This window comes from Felis catus, chromosome B4 (assembly GCF_018350175.1).
Source record: "Felis catus isolate Fca126 chromosome B4, F.catus_Fca126_mat1.0, whole genome shotgun sequence".
Lineage (NCBI taxonomy): Eukaryota > Metazoa > Chordata > Mammalia > Carnivora > Felidae > Felis > Felis catus.
Window position 1 is genome coordinate 93,637,325 of NC_058374.1, and position 18,399 is coordinate 93,655,723.

Below are 18,399 nucleotides of genomic sequence, written 5' to 3' on the forward strand. Positions count from 1 at the left end.
ATAGTGTACTAACCATGAGTTTACGAGAGTTCATCATACTGTCTACTTTTTTGTATGTTTTGATTTTTAAAATAAAATGTTTAAAAACATGCTTTCAAAAAGTAATGCTTTCCCCTCTCTGGCCATGACTACATTTGCTCAGCACCTGTCTCATACGTAAACCGGCCGATAGCGTGTGCACTCCACTAACTTGAGAGCAGCTGTCTAGCAAGTAAATCAAATGACACACAGGAAATGTCCAACACCAAGAGAGAGGTCCCATATTCACCCAACCAGAGTCCAAGTTAAGCGACCAAGCAAGTAAGGGACCGAGAAAGCAATTTTCCCTCACGCAGAGCCCAACGCGCCTGCGCAGGGTAGAGACTGCTCCGCCCACACCTCGGGGACGGAAGCACTGGAGCCCCGAACCACGTGGTCGCGAGCGGAGGTGGGCGGGGCGCGCGGGACGTGCTGCCGCGTCGTCACCAGCTGAATGGGCGGCGGCGGAGCATGTGTGTGTGTGGCTGAGGCTGTTGCTCACCAGGGACGCAGAGAGTGCATGCCTCTCCCGGGTCGGACCGTGAAGCCGGCGAGGACGTGGAGGCAGCGGAGGAGGGGAAGAGCAGCCGGAGACAGACTGGCATCCCTCTCGGGAGCTTAAGGGCCCCGGCTCGGCCGGGGTTATGGCATCGCTTGCTGACCGAATGCGAGGCAACGGGCGCATCGCCGCTGGGCTCCTGCTTAACCTGCTGGTGTCCATCTGCATCGTGTTCCTTAACAAATGGATCTATGTGCACCACGGCTTCCCTAACATGAGCCTGACCCTGGTGCACTTCGTGGTCACCTGGCTGGGCTTGTACATCTGCCAGAAACTGGACATCTTTGCCCCCAAGAGTCTGCCGCCTTCCAAACTCCTCCTCCTGGCCCTCAGCTTCTGTGGCTTCGTGGTCTTCACCAATCTCTCTCTGCAGAACAACACCATAGGCACCTATCAGCTGGCCAAGGCCATGACCACGCCGGTCATCATAGTCATCCAGACCCTGTGCTACAAGAAAACCTTCTCTACCAAAATACAGCTCACGCTGGTGAGTAGCTTTAGCTTCGCAAGGCGCACCTCTAGCAACCTACCTCCTGGATCGTCTTTCTCCCCGGGAAATTTGAATGTTTAGCCTTGCGCCAAGCTCTTTCCAGTCATCTTGAAATGCACAGATGAGTCATCTGTGAGTTTGTGAACTTCAGGCTTATTTGGGAGAGGTGAAAAAAGTCATCTTGGCACTCTGTTGGGCTCTTAGCCCAGAAGAGTGTGCTTGTGTGAGCTTTAGTAACTGCTGTTTGATGGAAATCCTTAAATGCTGTGATTGGTAAGAAAAGAACGCTGCATTACACTATGCAATTCAGTGTATTGGAATATCTGCAAAATCGCAAACTGAAAAACGGCCCTCCTTCGACCCAGGGGATTCAAACCATGTATGAATTAACGTTAAGGGTTCAGCATAAAACATGTCTCCGAATATGTCTGCAGCGAGATACTGCAGAGGTTTCTGTGTCTTTAAATAAGAGAAGATACTTTTAGCACTTAATGACTTACAGTGTTTAAATTCTTAATGCTTTTGCTATACGTTCATGCTTATATTTTGTTTAGACGCTAGTTTTGGGGGTCTGTTTACTCCTGTGCGCATGCACGTTGTATGCCTTTGTTGCAATTTGCAATGTATTGATTCATTTTACCCGGAATTTTAAATAGAATTAAATAGGAACATAGATATAGAATTCACATATTTCACTTTGAGGAAATCGGTTTAACTGTTTTTTTCAGATGGAAAAAAAAAATTATAGAGGTTGTTTCCCAGTGATGCTTTTATGATTAACTTTGTAAGACAACATGAAAGGAATACTAAATTTGTGTCTCATGAATTTAATCTGAACATTTACCTCTTTTTCTTTACAGATTCCTATAACTTTAGGTGTAATCCTAAATTCTTATTACGATGTGAAGTTTAATTTCCTTGGAATGGTGTTTGCTGCTCTTGGTGTTTTAGTTACATCCCTTTATCAAGTGGTTGGTAATTTTTTTTTCTTTATGTGCCTTTTTAGCAGATTTCATAAATTTTGAAGCTGTATCCCAAGGTTTAGAAAATACAGTATAGAGACAATAGACTGTTGGGAAGAAAGCCTAATTGCATAAATTGGCTCAAGGTGAAGAGAAGAAAGGAGACAGAGAAACTTGGGTGTGATGCTCACCAAATACCTACCTACCTGGTGTAAGTGTATAATACCCATGCTTGACAGTCTGAGTTTGGGGTGATGCTATACTATCATCTGGGAAATCTTTACAAAATGAGTAGGAAGACTTTGTTCTTGAGACCGAGATCATTGGTTAAATTTATGATTGACTCTTTAATTATTAAGATTACTGTGAAGGAATGAGTGCATTTCCGAAATTTGAGCAGGAGAGGAAAATTTCAGATTTATGAATCTTTGTCTCAGAACATACGCTGCTGTTACAACTTGTATATCAGCTTCCAATAATTTGTCTCTCTCAGTATTTTATAGCAATGGGTATTTCACTTCTTGTACTATAGCAGCACAGCGCGTTGCCTTTAGCAGGCGTTCATTAAAAATTTGTGCATGGATTCACTTCATTACCATAAAGTCTCAACAAGTATGTTTTTTGTTTCTTGTACAGTGGGGAAAAATAACTTGGTGTAGGGCTCAGTGAAACAGTATTTTCTCTATACTGGAAACCTTGGCCTGGAGATTCTGGGTGAGCCTGCATGGGGAGTCAGAGCCAAAATGTGCAACCGGTTTAACCTTTTTCACATATGTCTGCTGGTTATAAACTAAGGCATTTCTTGTTATGAATGTTGGAAGTTTACTAACACAGCCTTAGCATATGAAGCTTTCTAGTACTGATCATTTCAGAAATACTGTTATGTGAAAATTCTGGGGTTGAGGACATTTGTAAGTGGCAAGAAGCAGTGTTAACAAGAGACCAGTGGCACGAAAGGAAAGAGCACCCACTCAGTGCTGTCACTGGTCGCCAGGATACTGTGTCTTTCACTACAGAGAGTAATCAGAGGAAGTTCGGCTTTGTGCTCTAAGAAGGTTGTATTTAGGTATACTTCAGTGAGTTTAAATTTTGTTACTAGAAACAGTGAACATTCCTATTCATCCTTTTTGTTAAACTGATTTTGTTTGGCCCAGGAAGGATTAAATGTTTATTAAGTATAGCAAGGAATTTTATTTATCGAACATCAGAATTTCTTACATTCCTTGTATGTAATTTCAGTTCAGAGTATTAAGTGTCCCTGCCAATATGACCATTTTTGTTCCCACAAGTCTCAAAATTGCTACAGATTAGAACCAAAGGATTCTGTATCCCTCAGGCGCATATTTGAAATGGGATTGACCAAGGAATGATTGTTCACAGACTAACAGGCAGTGTTTTCTATTATTAGTAAACAGTACATGTACTGTTAAGGAATAGGTATATTCCCCCAGAAATTCATTTTAAAGAAAGATGTCGTTTCCCGTTGTATCCAGGTGTAATCTCTAAGCTATTTCTGCCTTTACTGCTAGGGCATTGGAGTTAAAAGGGGCATAGGAGTTAAAAGATGAGCGATTGGGTATTAGCTTTAGTTGCGGAAAGGCTCACTTGTTCAGCAGACATTTCTTTTGCTTGTTGCTCGAAGATAATAAAGATGAAAAACAGCTGTGATGCAGCATGGTGGAAACACATGTAGACAGCTGATCGCAAGTAGGCTAGCTCAGGATGTGAGGAAGGTTCTGAGGAACACCAGAGAGGAAGTGGCTGTTCTTCAAGGGGGTGGTGAGGTAAGACTTTATGGACAAGTTAACGATTGAAATGGAAGGGCCCACAGGAATCTGCTGAGCAGAGAAATACAGCAGAGGTCTTTCTTTGCGGTGATGTGTGAAAGTACAGAGCATCTTTGGAGAACTTGATTTATTTGGTGAGACTCTTGTTGCGTTGTGGAAGGACAAGGTCTAGGGGCGGATGAGACCAGATGGCACAGTCTTGAATGTCATGCGCTTTATCCTGCAGGGGCCAGGAAAGGGGCTTAGATAGGGGAGTGACTTGATGGTCCCCTGTGCTTGAGAAAATTAACTCTGGTGGCAGTGAAGGGTGAGTAGGAGGGGGACAAAGGGTGAAGGCAGAGCAATTAGGAAGCTCTTCGTGGCTCAGGAGGAAGACAGGAAGGCGCTGAACAGACAGTGGTAGTTGAGAGAGACCCCAGAAGCCTTTTGGAGAAGGAATCAGCAGGACCTGACCGAATGTGGAATGACGAAAGTAACATCCTTGGGGGAGATTATGTCTTTAATTATGGGAGCAACACAGGAGGAGCTAATTTGGGGAAGTGAGTACTGAGCCGCTTTGAAAACAGTCCCTGCAGATTGTGTGAGTTAAGGCGTCCGGCAAGCTGTGGAAGTTTGAGCACGCCCTGAGGAGGAGGTCAGAGCTGGAGAGGTCTTCGGGTGTCAGTGACGTCAATCAGGGAGATAAAAGAGAAAAAAGGCCAGACATCTACCTTAAAAATAGTAAATGGAGGAAGAGGTAAGTGAGTGCAAACCAGAAGTCAAGTTCTTCCACGAGAAACCTGTCAGGTCTGTCGAGAGCCCCCACAGGAAGAAGGCAGAGGGGTGGCCATTGGGTGTGGCTGTTGGAGGTGACGGTGCCCTTTGGGAGAGCAGTTTCATTCACGGTGGGCAGAAGCCAGGGTGCACTGCAGTGAGGGAAAGTGGAGGCCCTGAGAGTTGCCACCCTTCCAGGCGGTTCAATGTCAGAGACCTGCAGCTGCCTCGTGAGGTTGCTAAAAGAACCGAGGAGCGGGCATCCATGCTCTGCACTCATTTTTGCTCTCTGCAGCACCCCCGGGAGCGGGCAGCAGAAGAATCGATTCTTTGTCCTTCATATTCACAGAAGACTCTTAGTTGAGGCTGGCAGGGGTATGTTTCAAATTTCCTGCTCTTCTATTTTTGTCTTGGTGAATTTCTATAGACTTCGCGTTTGTGTAACAGGATACCCAGATCTACAGGAAAAAGAATTATGTAGGAGTAGTTATTCAAAAGCCTGGCTGTTCTCTGCCAGATCTTATTCAAACGGTCTTGTCCAGCTTTCTTGAAAGTCTCCTTTTTATTCATATTTGTGCAACATTTTGAGGGCTGATGGGATCTGAGGTTTCGAGGTGTTGGTTCTCCTGAATGATGTAGTCTTGGAAAAGGGTTTGTGACTATATAGTTTCTTCCAGTGCATCAGTGCGAGAGTAGCCACAGAAAAATCAGTCATCAAGAGGAAAATTCCTTCTGCCATTGATTGGGTTTTCTAAAGTGGATGAAAAGACCTCACATACTTTTCTAGCTACACACACTGGCAGCCACCTGGGACAGCTGAGGTTTCTGTCAATCCCTAGTTAGTCTGCCCTGCCCACCCCCCATCTTCTCTTGCCTGGGATGGGGGGGGCAGTTTTAGAAAGAAATGAAGTCTAACACTGTATTTCTGGTTCCTGCTTATCACCTAAATCTCCATTCCGGTCTCTTTACCAAGATCTCTGATACTCCTGGGCCCCTGCGTGCATTCTTTGATTCCCCCCATTTCCTAGGGCCAGCAGGGAAGAGAGGACTCTTTTTTCTCTCTCTTCAAAGCTGAGAAGAAAACAGATTGTCACGTATTGACTTTGTAAAGCTCCTTTCATCCAGGGTGCTTAAAGGACATTCATATATATTATTGATCTTTGGCATCAAGTAGAATAATCAGGGGTTTCCTCTTCCCCCGAGCACCCCCCCCCCACCCGCCCCGCCAGGTCCCCATCCTTGTGACTAGAGTTGCATCATTTGTTTACTAAGTGATGCTATTTTTTTCTATCTAACTTGTTTTGTCTCCTAATTTTCAGTGGGTAGGAGCCAAACAGCATGAATTGCAAGTGAACTCAATGCAGCTGTTGTACTACCAGGCTCCGATGTCCTCCGCCATGTTACTGGTGGCCGTGCCCTTCTTTGAGCCCGTGTTTGGAGAAGGGGGAATATTTGGCCCCTGGTCAGTTTCTGCTTTGGTAAGTTCTAATTGTTATGGTGCCTAAGAACCAAGATAATCCTCCCTTTGCTATTAAGTGTGATTGTTAGTTTTCAGAGCATGATCTCAGATCCGTTCTCACATTTATCTGTATAATCACCCTTTAAGGGAAGCAAGCTAAGGATTATTTTTTAGATGAAGAAACCAAGGCACTGTGTGTGCGTGTTCATATCCATGGCTATCATGGGTTCCTTCTCGCCAGCCCTCCTCCCCGTACACATTCCACACTTCATTCCTGGTCCCTGCCCCTTGAGGTGAGTCAGGTTAACATTCTAGTGTGTGTTCTTCCGTATTTTTCTTTGTGTTGTACATACCCATGTAAACACAACACACACCACCTGTATAAACATAAATTACACATTTGTTTCTTTTACAAAAGTGGGATCATAACATAAATAATTTTCTGCATCTTGCTTTTCTCACTTAATATATCATGCAAATCTCTCCAGCTCATTCTTTTCAGTGTCTCCAAAATAGATCTAGTTCCAGGGGCACCTGGGTGGCTCAGTTGGCTAAGCGTCCGACTTCAGCTCAGGTCACGATCTCGCGGTCCGTGAGTTCGAGCCCCGCGTCGGGCTCTGGGCTGATGGCTCAGAGCCTGGAGTCTGCTTCCGATTCTGTGTCTCCCTCTCTCTGACCCTCCCCCGTCCATGCTCTGTCTCTCTCTGTCTCAAAAATAAATAAACATTAAGAAAAAAAAAAAATTCAAAATAGATCTAGTTCTTGACCACTATGAACAGTGTTGTAGTAAACATCGTTACACGTATGTCTTCAGGAACTGGTACTTTTTCCCTTTGGAATAGGGTCCCAAGAGTAGAATTGCCAGATCAAAGGGATATGCACTTTGAGGACATTTTAAGTTAGAAAGTATAATCTCCCTGCTTAGGGAAGGAATTTCTGCCTCCCACAACTTTAACCTTTGGAACACTGTCAGTGGAAAAGTCTTGTTTGTTGGTGCTGGTAATTTATCAAACTTGGATAGCCCTTACTCTGTTCCAAGAACTATTCCAACACTTTGCAAATATTAACTTATTTAATCCTCACATTTTATTTTGTGAATCTACTTTATTAGTTGGATACTATTATTATCCTCATATTTAGGATATAGGATGAGGAAGCTGAGGGACAGAGTTAAGGAGCTGACTCAAGATCCCACAGCCAGTAAGCAGAGCCAGAGCCTGAGTCCAGGCATGCTAGCGCCAGAACCCCTGTTCTTAAGTGCTCTGCTTTGCTCCCTGTGAGCAGAATGCCAGTTATTTCAAGTGCGTAGACCCCGGCATATAAACTTTCTTCCACAGTAGAAATCCCTTGACCATCCCTCAGATAATATTTCCTTTTTTTTTTAATTTTTTTTTTTAACGTTTTATTTATTTTTGAGACAGACAGAGACAGAGCCTGAACGGGGAAGGGGCAGAGACAGAAGGAGACGCAGAATCGGAAGCAGGCTCCAGGCTCCGAGCCATCAGCTCAGAGCCCGACGCGGGGCTCGAACTCACGGACCGTGAGATCGTGACCTGAGCTGAAGTCGGAGGCTTAACCGACTGAGCCACCCAGGCGCCCCGATAATATTTCCTTTTAATTTGGTTCTAGCCATCTTGGTTACCTGCTCTTCAAATTTAGTGCAGCTTAGAGACCTTAAACTAGAAGGAGGGGGTTTTATGCACTAGACCCTCTGACAGATTCAAAACAGAGAAAAGCAGCAGGAAGTCCCTCCCTCCCCAAAAGTCAGAGGAACTAAGACCGTAGCAGTTGCAGTCCATTTAATATGAAAAAGTCACTTTCATTCCTTACTGTCCCTAGAAGGCATCATTGCCGCAAAGTAAAGCATGTAATTGTGTTTTTAATGATATGCCAAGTCATCAAGAATTATGTAACATTCTGTCAACTCAATAAAATTAACAGTGGTATATTTCTAGAAGGATTTTTTAAGAAGCCCTAGTAGCCTAATGGATAAGGCATTGGCCTCCTAGAAACAGTTTTTAAAATCTTTAGTGAACAAGGTCCTCTTAGTTGAAAATGTAACAGACCTCACTGTTGTAAAACTAATGAGGTATTACTGTTTTTACCTAAATAGGACACAAATCCAGCTCCTTTAGTCCTGACCGCAGTGATCTAAAAACTGATAAAAGCCCCAGGGGACAGAAGGAATCTTCAAATACGACATGTTTTCTTTGGAATGTAGATTTCTTACATTCCACAGAAAATGTTTTATCTAAATTCTCTTATTTTAGAAATAGAAAATGACTTTATAACTCTTTAAATACAGTTGTGGGAAAGGTTTGGACAGATGTCCTATGTGCATACAGTGGTACAGCCACTCTGTCCCCCGTCCTCAGCCGGGTTGGCCTATTCACATCCCATGCACAGCCTTGTGTTCTCATGCCTCTGTGCTTTGGCCCCTACTGTTCCCTCTGCTTGGGACCCTACCACTACTTCTGCCTCTAATCTGTACGTACATTCAAGATCCAAACAGTCGTTCCCTATCCCAGCCCCAAATGACATCTGTCTAGAGATTCACTTAAAACCTGTCGTGTGTTTGCCTGGCAACGGTCAAGACTTTTCTATTTCCGGAGCTCACTCTCTTTCATGTGGTTATAGAGGTAGCCTAGCAGAGTCGGTTACCAACAGAGACTTTAGAATCAGGCTGCCCTGGGCTTAAATCTCAGCTCTACCACTTACTGTCTGTGTGATCGAAGGCCAATCACTTTTCTTCTCTGTGTTCATCTGTAAAAAGGGATGGTATTTACTACCTCATGGGCATTTGTGAGGGTTAAATGAATTAATATATGTAAAACATTTAGGACAATTCTTGGCATGTAGTGAGTACTATGTAAGCGTAAGCTATGATTATCATGGTTTTTATTATGTCCTCAAGTGGTTTCTGAGCTCTTTGAAGACAAGACCCTACTCTGTTCCTCAGAAGGTGTGGCCTAGCTTCATAGATACTCAATGAATTCTTAGCGATTTAATTTAAATAAGAATATATATGAGCAATTAACTAGAAAAATCTCTGGAAAGGATATGTGCAAAGGTATTAACAGTGGTGGGTCGTTAGGATTGTAAGAAGTCCTTATGTGCTTTTTGCTTATCTTTGTTTTCTGATTCTTCTATAAGCAGTCTGTATTACTTTTATAACTAGAAATTATTACAGAATAATTTTTCTTCAGATGGATAAGAAAAATGAACCTGGAAATTCACATTCAGAGGCAGGATGTTACTGGAGAATTTTCCATTGCGTTTTGTAGACAAAATTACATTTCTGAATACTATTCATTCTGCGATTTTACCCTCCATTCTTGTTGTCTCCAAAATGGATTCTTTTAAAAATCTTGTTCTAATGGTTGTCATTTACGTTTTTAGAAATGCCTAACAAAGTGTATTTTTACTTGGTGACTATAATGATTGCAACTGCTTTACATGAATAATTCTTTGGGTTTGTTTGTAGCTTATGGTGCTGCTGTCTGGAGTGATAGCTTTCATGGTGAACTTATCAATTTATTGGATCATTGGGAACACTTCACCAGTCACGTATCCTTTTCCTAGTAACTTACAAATGCATCATCTTCTATTTTCTAAAACCCTGTCGCATTCGTTTCCTTCCAGGAGTCTTGCACTAACTATCGCGTGGCCTACTTTGAGTAGATAGACTTATCTTTATAGTCTTTTACCGTATCTTTCCACTCTGGACTCTATGGAAACTTAAAGAAATGTGAGCTGGGGAAATGTGTTAGTTTTCTGTATCGTGAATGCTTTTGAATTTTCTTAAGTAGTAAGTGACCTTTTCCCTTATCAAAATTAACGTGGAACACCAATCCTTGCATGTAGTGGAGTTCAGTAAATATTTGTTGAGTGAATAATGGACTGGACACCAGGTTTTAAAATCACTTTTCAGTCTCTTTGGTAATAAAGTAGGGGTACAGCTAATCCAAAAACAAAAGATAATTTCAGACCATTGACATCTGACTTTGGAACCTGTTTTTGTACTTACTTGGATATTGGCGTGCCTATTTTTCTCAATATTACTTTCAATCAAGAAATGAATCAGGCCTTGAAGAAGTGAATCTGAATGACTAGCATTTTGCTTGTAGTTCTGTTTCTCTTCTCATTTATCTCTGCCTCCACTCTTTTTTTTTAATTTTTTTTTAATGTGTGGTTTTTTGTTTTTTGGGTTTTTTTTTTGAGAGAGAGAGACAGAGCAAGCAGGGGAGGGACAGAGACAGAGGGAGACACTGAATCAGAAGCAGGCTTCAGGCTTTGAGCTATCAGCACAGAGCCCGACGTGGGGCTCGAACCCACAGACCACGAGATCATGACCTGAGCTGAAGTCGGCCGCTCAACCAACTGAGCCACCCTGGTGCCCCCCTCTGCCTCCACTCTTAAGCAGATGCAAAGAAAGATTTCCCCAGGGGCACCTGGGTCACTCAGTCAGTGAAGCATCTGACTCTTGATTTCTGCTCAGGTCATGATCTCACAGTTTGTCAGTTCGAGCCCCATGTCAGGCTCTGCACTGACAGTGCAGAGCTGGTTTGGGATTCTATCCCTCCCTCTCTCTGTGCCTCTCCACCATGTTCTGTGTCTCTCTCAAGAAATAAACTTTTAAAAAAGTCTTAAAAAACAATTTACTGAAAAAAAAAAAGGATTTCCCCAAATGAGAGAGGGAGTTTAGTAACATTATGTCCAAGTGTGCTGATTGATTTAAATGAGTGAACACTGAGATGCCAGCAAAGTAAAAAAGCAACATATTTGCCAACTATCAATAAATACCAACAAGTTATAATAAGAATTATATTTTTATTTTCATTTTAATGTTGTATTTGTTTTTGAGAGCACGCAAGCGGGGGAGGCACAGAGAGAGAGGGAGACGGAAGATCCAAAGTGGGGTCTGCACTGATAGCAGAGAGCCTGATGCGGGGCTCGAACTCATGAACCGTGACATCATGACCTAAGCCGAAGTCAGATGCTCAACCGACTGAGCCACCCAGGTGCCCTAAGAATAATATTTTTTTTTTTTAATATTTTTTTTTTCAACGTTTATTTATTTTTGGGACAGAGAGAGACAGAGCATGAATGGGGGAGGGGCAGAGAGAGAGGGAGACACAGAATCGGAAGCAGGCTCCAGGCTCTGAGCCATCAGCCCAGAGCCCGACGCGGGGCTCGAACTCACGGACCGCGAGATCGTGACCTGGCTGAAGTCGGACGCTTAACCGACTGTGCCACCCAGGCGCCCCAAGAATAATATTTTTGAAGAACCAACACTAAATATTTCTTTGTACCAGGCACTGTTAGAAAGAAACACCTAAGGTGTATTAGGCATCACACTCTCAAAGCAGCTCAGTGAGTTAAATTCTATCATTTTATGTTGTAAAGGCGGAAACGGAGGTGCAGAGAGGTTAAATAACTGACAGTCATATGTGTAGTATTCAGATTTGAACCCATGGCAGTCTAGTCCCAGAACTTGTGCACCATGCTGCCAAATCAAGGCATTCGATGATGTGCCCTGGTTAAGAACATTCATTCATTCAACAAATATTTATTGAACAATTCACTGTAAACCATGCATTGACTTAATAAGCATTTACATGATGGCATATGTATTCTGTGTTCAGCACTGGAGGTACTGTGGTGAACCAAATAGACAAAACTCTTTGTTCTCACAGGTTTCAATTCTGGCGAGGAAGACTGTAAACAAGAAAATATTTAACGCACCCATCTAGAGCGTTAGATTGTGCTAAGTGCCGAGGAGAAAAAGTAGAGCCGGAAAGAGGATCCAAAATGCTGGGGAGTGGGTTGAAACCTCGGAGGGGGTAGTCAGGAAGGCATCTGCAGAAAGGGGACTTGCAAATGAAAACCCGAAGGAAGTGAAGTCGCCCCATGCAGATTGGGATGAAGAGTGTTCCCGGTGGTGAGAGGCCCTGGGGAAACAAGGAAGCCTTGTAGAGTTGCAGCAGGAAGAGTACAGGGCGGAGAATAGTAAGGCTCTGAGAGGAACCGGGCGCCGGGCTGAGCAGAGCTTTTACATACAGACCGTGACTCCGGGTGAGATGGGAAGCTGTGGGCGCTTGGAGCAGGAAAATGACGTGATTTTACTTATGTTCTAATAGGATCAGTCTGGGACGCTGTGTTGAGAACGGACTGAAGCACGGTTTTTCAGACTCAGTGCTGTTGACCTTGGGGGTTGGACAGTCCTTTGGGGCAGAGGCCTGTCCTACACATTGTAAGATGTCTAGCAGCGTCCTGGCTTCTACCCGCTAGATGCCCCGAGTATGACGGCCGAAAATGTGTCCGGACCTTTCTGGTGGCAAAATCACCCCGGTTGAGAACCGCTGCACTAAAAAAGGCAGGAGAAGAAGGGAGCCCAGAGAAATAATGGTGGTTTGGTACCAGGATGGTAGCCGTGGATATAGTGAGAAGTGATTGGATTCTGGGTATATTTTCCAGGGGCACCAGTAGGTTTTGCTGACAAATTGTGGACAGTATATTGGAGAGGGAGCAGGTTGGCTCACATGGTTTTGGCCCGAGTACCTGGTAGAATGGCGCTGCCATCAGCTGAAATTGGACAGCCCAAAGGAAGCTTTGGGGTAGGGAGCTGCGGGTAGAACAAGTCTGAGCGTCCAGGATCGAGGTTCTCAGATGCAGATATTCCAGAGAGAGTTGTGTGTCGCGTGTAGATGTTTAAAGCAGTGGGGCTGGCTGAGATTAGCAAGCAAACAAGCAGAAGAAGAGCCGCCCAAAGATGGAGTCCCTGGTCGTGTCAGCATTTACTCCTCCACAGATGAGAGGAGCTGGCCGCAGAGGCCGAGGAGGAGCAACCGAAGGAGGGGAGGGAAGTGAGTCAGACCCCACGTAAGGAGAAGGGGTCAGCTGTGCCGACAGGCCAAGTCAGGGAAGGCCGGGAATTGAGGAGGGGGCTTGGTAAGGTGGGGGTGCGGACATTCTGACGAGAGCTGAGTGTCAAGGTGAAAGCCTGATCGGAGCAGAGAGCAGAATTAGAGAGGGGAATCGGAAACACCAGGTATAGACTGTTCCTTTTTGATTTAATTGAATGTATTATTATTATTTTTTTTTTTTTTTACCTCACTGAAGAATTTCTTTAAATTCGCCTCCCCTCCAGTATAAACATCTTCCACAGATCGTGAACTCCTTAAAAAAGAGAGGCTGTGGCGTAAGGCAACACTGAGCGTGTTAGAGCCACTGCACTTTGAGATCGTTCATAATGGGCAACGAAGCATGTGTTGTGGTGGTTACAACTAATGTCCTGGGGAAGACCCTCTGCCCTCCAGGATATCACTTCCAGTGGCTCAGGCGGCTGCAGGTACCCTGGCGCGTGGCCTGCACCCTCCTGCCCAGAAGGAGCTTCAGGGCTGCTTGGCCGGCCCCCCAACGGGGGCCGGAGCCCGGGTTTCGAGGTCAGACAGTTCGAGGGCTGCACGCCCGGGCCCACCGCTCCCTGTGCACCTGAGCCACCTGTGAGTGCTGTCGGCTGTCACTGCCCTCTCTTAGGAATCGAGGAGGGGGGGGGGGGTGATAACATCTACAGCGTCGGGCTGCTGGGAGTGTTTGAGAGAATACGCACCAAGCACCTGGCAGATGTTGACTCTGCATCAGCACTGCTGTTGACAGCTGCTGACACGTGTGGGGCTTGCCACGTGCTGGAAACTTTGCACACACTCTCTAGTTCGTCCCCTCGGTAGCACTGTGAGGGAGCTTTTATCCATTTCCGTCCTATAGACGCAGAAACTGAGGCACAGAGCACTGGCTGCTTCTGTTAGCATTATCCGAAGAGTCGCGGGGTACACATCAAACCTCTGAGCAAATAGTCGTAAAATACGGTAAGAATAACTTTTAAAGGAGTGAGGTGTGTGTGTGTAGTCTGTTTTTTAAGAACAGTGATTTGGAAACCCCTAACCCAGCAGCACTTTACTGCTGGCCACGCACCAGACTAGAACATGGGCTTGGAGTTAAATAGACCCGTCCGTGTTTGGACTCCAGCTCTGCCACTTACTAACTCTGTGATCTAAGTTACTTGAAGTCCTTGGGCCCCGACAGTTACAGGACGGGAAGAGTGATACTGTGGTGAAGGTAAATGTCATACTTAATACTGTGGGGTGACCCACACATCTAGCATAGCGCCTAGCATGTCGTTGGTGCTGGGTCTTACTCCCTATACTGTCCCTGTTTCCCTCCTAAACTTAAGCATACTGGATGTGTTCACCTTGAGTCTGGTCTCCGGGGCCGCACACACCTCCCCTCATGTGCTAAGGGAAGTTTATTAGAAATAGCACTAGGAAATATAAGTGGCTCAGCAAAATATCTTCTCTGTACCTTGTTCTGAATTCCTTTTCCAACCTTATCGTATAGCCCCTTTTCTTTTCTTTTCCCTTCCCTTCCCTTCCCTTCCCTTCCCTTCCCTTCCCTTCCCTTCCCTTCCCTTCCCTTCCCTTCCCTTCCCTTCCTTTTCTTTTCTTTTCTTTTCTTTTCTTTTCTTTTCTTTTCTTTTCTTTTCTTTTCTTTTCTTTTCTTTTCTTTTCTTTTCTTTTCTTTTCAGAGAGAAAGAGTTGAGGCGCTCTCCTGTCACTGTTGCTGAAGTCTACTGAAGGAACTAGGATTGATCCAGATTGAAGTTCTCGTTTCTCAGGTGGGGGGGGCAATTCAATCCATGCTCCATGAGGCTCTTCCAGCCACAGAAAGGCTTTGCTTCGTATGTACGTGTGTGCGTATGTGTGAATATGACATCTAGCTTGCTTTTCCTTCTGTGTGTGTGTGCGTATGTGAATAGAACAGTCTAGCTTGTTGGGTTTTTTATCCTTATCCACAAACTTCAGCTATAACATGTTCGGACACTTCAAGTTCTGCATCACTTTATTTGGAGGATATGTTTTATTTAAGGATCCATTGTCAATTAATCAGGGTCTTGGCATGTTATGCACGTTATTTGGCATTCTCGCTTATACCCATTTTAAACTCAGTGAACAGGAAGGAAGTAAGAGTAAATTGGTACAGCGTCCTTAATTGGGTTTTGGTGGAGAAAAGAAAGCCACCCCAAGAAGATAAAAGACGTTAAGTGTGCAAGTTACCTTCAAAGAAGAAGAAAAAATTACATTGCCAAATTTGTTGAATGATGGTTTGCAAGAAGTAACACAAAGGAAATTTTGTTCATAAATACAACTTTCTCTTTTAGAGTACCTCTAAAACAATGGCTCGTGCTTCTTTTCAAGGATTGGTTATATGAAGTCTGTAGGATGGTTTGGTTATACCAAATGAAATACAGGAAATTAAAATTCTATAATAGTGACAAAGGAATCCATATCACTGTACTACAGAGGTGTCATGGTTTTTAAGTGTTCCAGCCCTTCTGAGGAAGGACACAGAGGACTCCTCTCCTTGCTCGTAGGTGGCCTGCAGTGTGAGCTCTTTTAGAATTTCAGCCAAAATGTGCAAGTCAGAAGTTAAATCCAGCATTTCTGTTTTAGTTGGTTTAGTATAACCTCCTGATTATTTAACTTACAGAAATGAAATATCATTTATAGAAAACAAAGTGTAGGAAAGAAGACCATCAGACAAAATCCAATTCTAAAAGCGCTATATTTCTGGTAGAAAATAGATATAAGAAGTTATATGTTATCCAGAAAACCACAGTTGCCACAGGTATTCTCTTATTTCTGAGCTCTCTGTGAGCTCTAGAGACACTATGGGAAGTTAAAAAACAAAATAGCTCCGTGTTGAAACAGTCCAAAGAGAAGATGATGGATGGAATTGAGCAGGCGTCTTCTCCCAATCTCCTGGCCTCTTTGAGCATTTCACGTTGGTAATTTCCTAATACCACCTCCCTGCTATCACCCCCTACCTACCACATTGGAGGCATCCGTAGAGCTTCCGTTGGCATTGAACGGTTTGCAGTGAACTACGTTCGATCTTTCTAAGGTGGCTGAGGAAAATTTTCAGGCAACAAGTCAGGGCAAATAGTGTCCAAACATTTGGCAGAAACTTGGTGGAAATATGAGGGAAGGTTTTAAAGAGAAGCAGAAGAATAATCAATATTTAGCGAGTTCTGCTAGTTTTTAAGGGATAATTTTCTAAAAAATTAGGTTGCAGGGGAAGTACAGGGTTTCCACTTAAGGGAATACAGTGCTACATATTTACTTGCAAAGCGTCTTTCTGCCTTCCAGCTTCTTGACATTGAAGGGTTAAAAGCTGTCATTAATAACGTCTCACAAAAAAATTGACTGAGACAGATAACCCCTCTTGTAGTAAATGGTTCTTTTGAAAAATATTACTTATAAACATTAAATGAAAAAACAACTCTTAAGAGGACAAAGAGCCACGTGAACAAAATGTACCTTCTAAGATTTTTTTTTCCCCCTGGCCTGTTTGAAATGAAAAGCCTCACTGAAAATCTATTTTGACAGAATTTTAGTGTATCGATCCATCAGTTGTGTGACTGGTACGTATGATTTTCTGTTTTTGTTTTAAATATTCTTTGGTCCTGGGGCTCAGTCAGTTGAGCGTTGACTCGTGAGTTCGGCTCAGGTCATGATCCCAGGGTCGTGGGATTGAGCCATGTGTTGGGCTCTGTGCTGAGTGTGGAATCCGCTTGAGAGTCTGTCTCTTCCTCTGCCCCTCTCCCCAGCTTGCACTCTCTCTCTGTCCAAAAATATAAATAAATGAATGAATGAATGAATAGTAAATATTCTTTGGTTCTCAGTTTCTAAAGATATATTTTATCATGCTAAGAATTAGAAAGCAATTTGTCTTACCAGATGAGCCTTAGGCATTATGTTTGTCTAAGAAATGTTGTCTGTGTGTGTTCAAACCAACATACAATTATTTCCCCAAAGCTGGAGAAAACTATTTCAGCGCCGTGAGGATTATGTGACTTCTGTACACTGACAGCTGAGTTGATTTGTGCTATGTGCAAATTCTTTTTCATTGTAAACACTTGGGGTATAGTAAATGTCGGGGGAGGGCTATAATAAACGACTGATGTCAGGAATGCAATGAGAAGGTTGGCTCAAGATCGAGTAGGGGTACGTGTATGTAGAAGTGAATAAAATATGTACTACTGGAACCAGAGTCTGATAAACATTTTTTGCCCTGAAAATGATCTTCCCATTGAAAAGGAAATTCCTGGGGAAATGAGGAGGCCCGACCACAGAAACAAGCCAGAAACACAGTGCCGTGGATGAACGCCCATTGTCCTTTCGTTACAGATGTAACTACACTTGTTTTTAATCTTGTGTTAAATGGCTGAACTTCAGTTTTATCTGTTACAAATAAAGAGAACCTGTTATTTTTACTTTCCTGTTGTGTGTCAGAACTTACTAGAACCAGTGGAAAAAGGATGGCATCCATGTGTATATGCATTGGTAATGCTGGCCTGTCCAGCTCCCAAAAATGCAGAATCTAATAAAGTAAAATTTTTAAATAACACAGGGGCGTCTGTCTGGCTCAGTTGGTGGTGCATGCGACTCTTGATCTTGGGGTTTTGCGTTCGAGCCCCATGTTGGGTATAAACATTACTTAAAAATAAAATCTTAAATGACATAAAGGAGAAATCTGTCTCTGAAATGAGGCAAGCTTTCTCCTGTTTCATTTTTAAAATGCTTTTTAAACCTTGCCGGTTTTAAGTCTTAGCTGTCTTTTTAATTTATTTAAAAGCAGCAGCATTAATCAGGCACTGCACATTGACTCCATCAGTAAACAGTTGTTGGGTGAATTCGTGTACAGAATGGCCAAAGGTGAAAGTCTGAGTAAAAGAATGGAGACCAGATTTATTAGATATATTCTGTTTTGCATTTCCGTTTCTAAACTTGAACTGGGTTTTACTTGCCAACCTCAGGAACATGATGATCATTTTATTCACTCGGCAGAAGTTTATTGAACATATGTGCCAGATACTCTAGGAGGCACTGTGCAAAGGTAGTCTTTTTATGCCAAATCAGTCTTGTATTCCCTATGATCTTAAACTTCTGTCGAGCAGGAAAGATAGACATTAAATAAAAACAGAGTGAATTTATGATTACAAATACAGGTAAATGCGAAAAACCTAGTTCTCTAGAGCATATAGTAAGAATCTGGCCCAGGTTGGTGGTCCGTGAAGGTGTCCATGAAGAAAAGATGACTGAGATGGAATGTGATGAATTTACGGAAGTTAGGTAAGTGAAGAGAGGGGATCGCATTCTCGTAAAAAGGGAAGGCACATTCAAAGACCCATTGGTTGGAGGAATTATAATGAGTCTAAAGAACTGCAAACAGGATGGACTATAAAGGCTACATTTCAAGGAGGGAAGAAGGTAAGGTGGAACATGAGACTGGAAAGGAAGGCCGTCCTCAGA

At 43.4% G+C, this 18,399-nt stretch overlaps 1 protein-coding gene across 1 annotated transcript; it reads left to right on the top strand.

The window, feature by feature from the left end:
- The first annotated feature begins 435 nt into the window (after positions 1-435).
- SLC35E3 (solute carrier family 35 member E3) lies at positions 436-17,494 on the top strand. The gene is made up of 5 exons (XM_003989030.4): positions 436-1,064; positions 1,928-2,038; positions 5,889-6,047; positions 9,513-9,595; positions 14,890-17,494. The coding sequence occupies exons 1-5, from the start codon at positions 663-665 to the stop codon at positions 15,074-15,076; spliced, it is 942 nt and encodes a 313-aa protein (XP_003989079.1). The 5' UTR covers positions 436-662; the 3' UTR covers positions 15,077-17,494.
- The last annotated feature ends 905 nt before the right edge of the window (positions 17,495-18,399 follow it).

Coding starts and splice junctions, on each gene's coding strand:
- SLC35E3 (XM_003989030.4), top strand. CDS start 663: ATGGCATCGCTTGCTGACCGAATGCGAGGCAACGGGCGCATCGCCGCT. Junction 1,065..1,927: donor CCAAAATACAGCTCACGCTG/GTGAGTAGCTTT, acceptor TTTTCTTTACAG/ATTCCTATAACTTTAGGTGT. Junction 9,596..14,889: donor GGGAACACTTCACCAGTCAC/GTATCCTTTTCC, acceptor CACAAACTTCAG/CTATAACATGTTCGGACACT.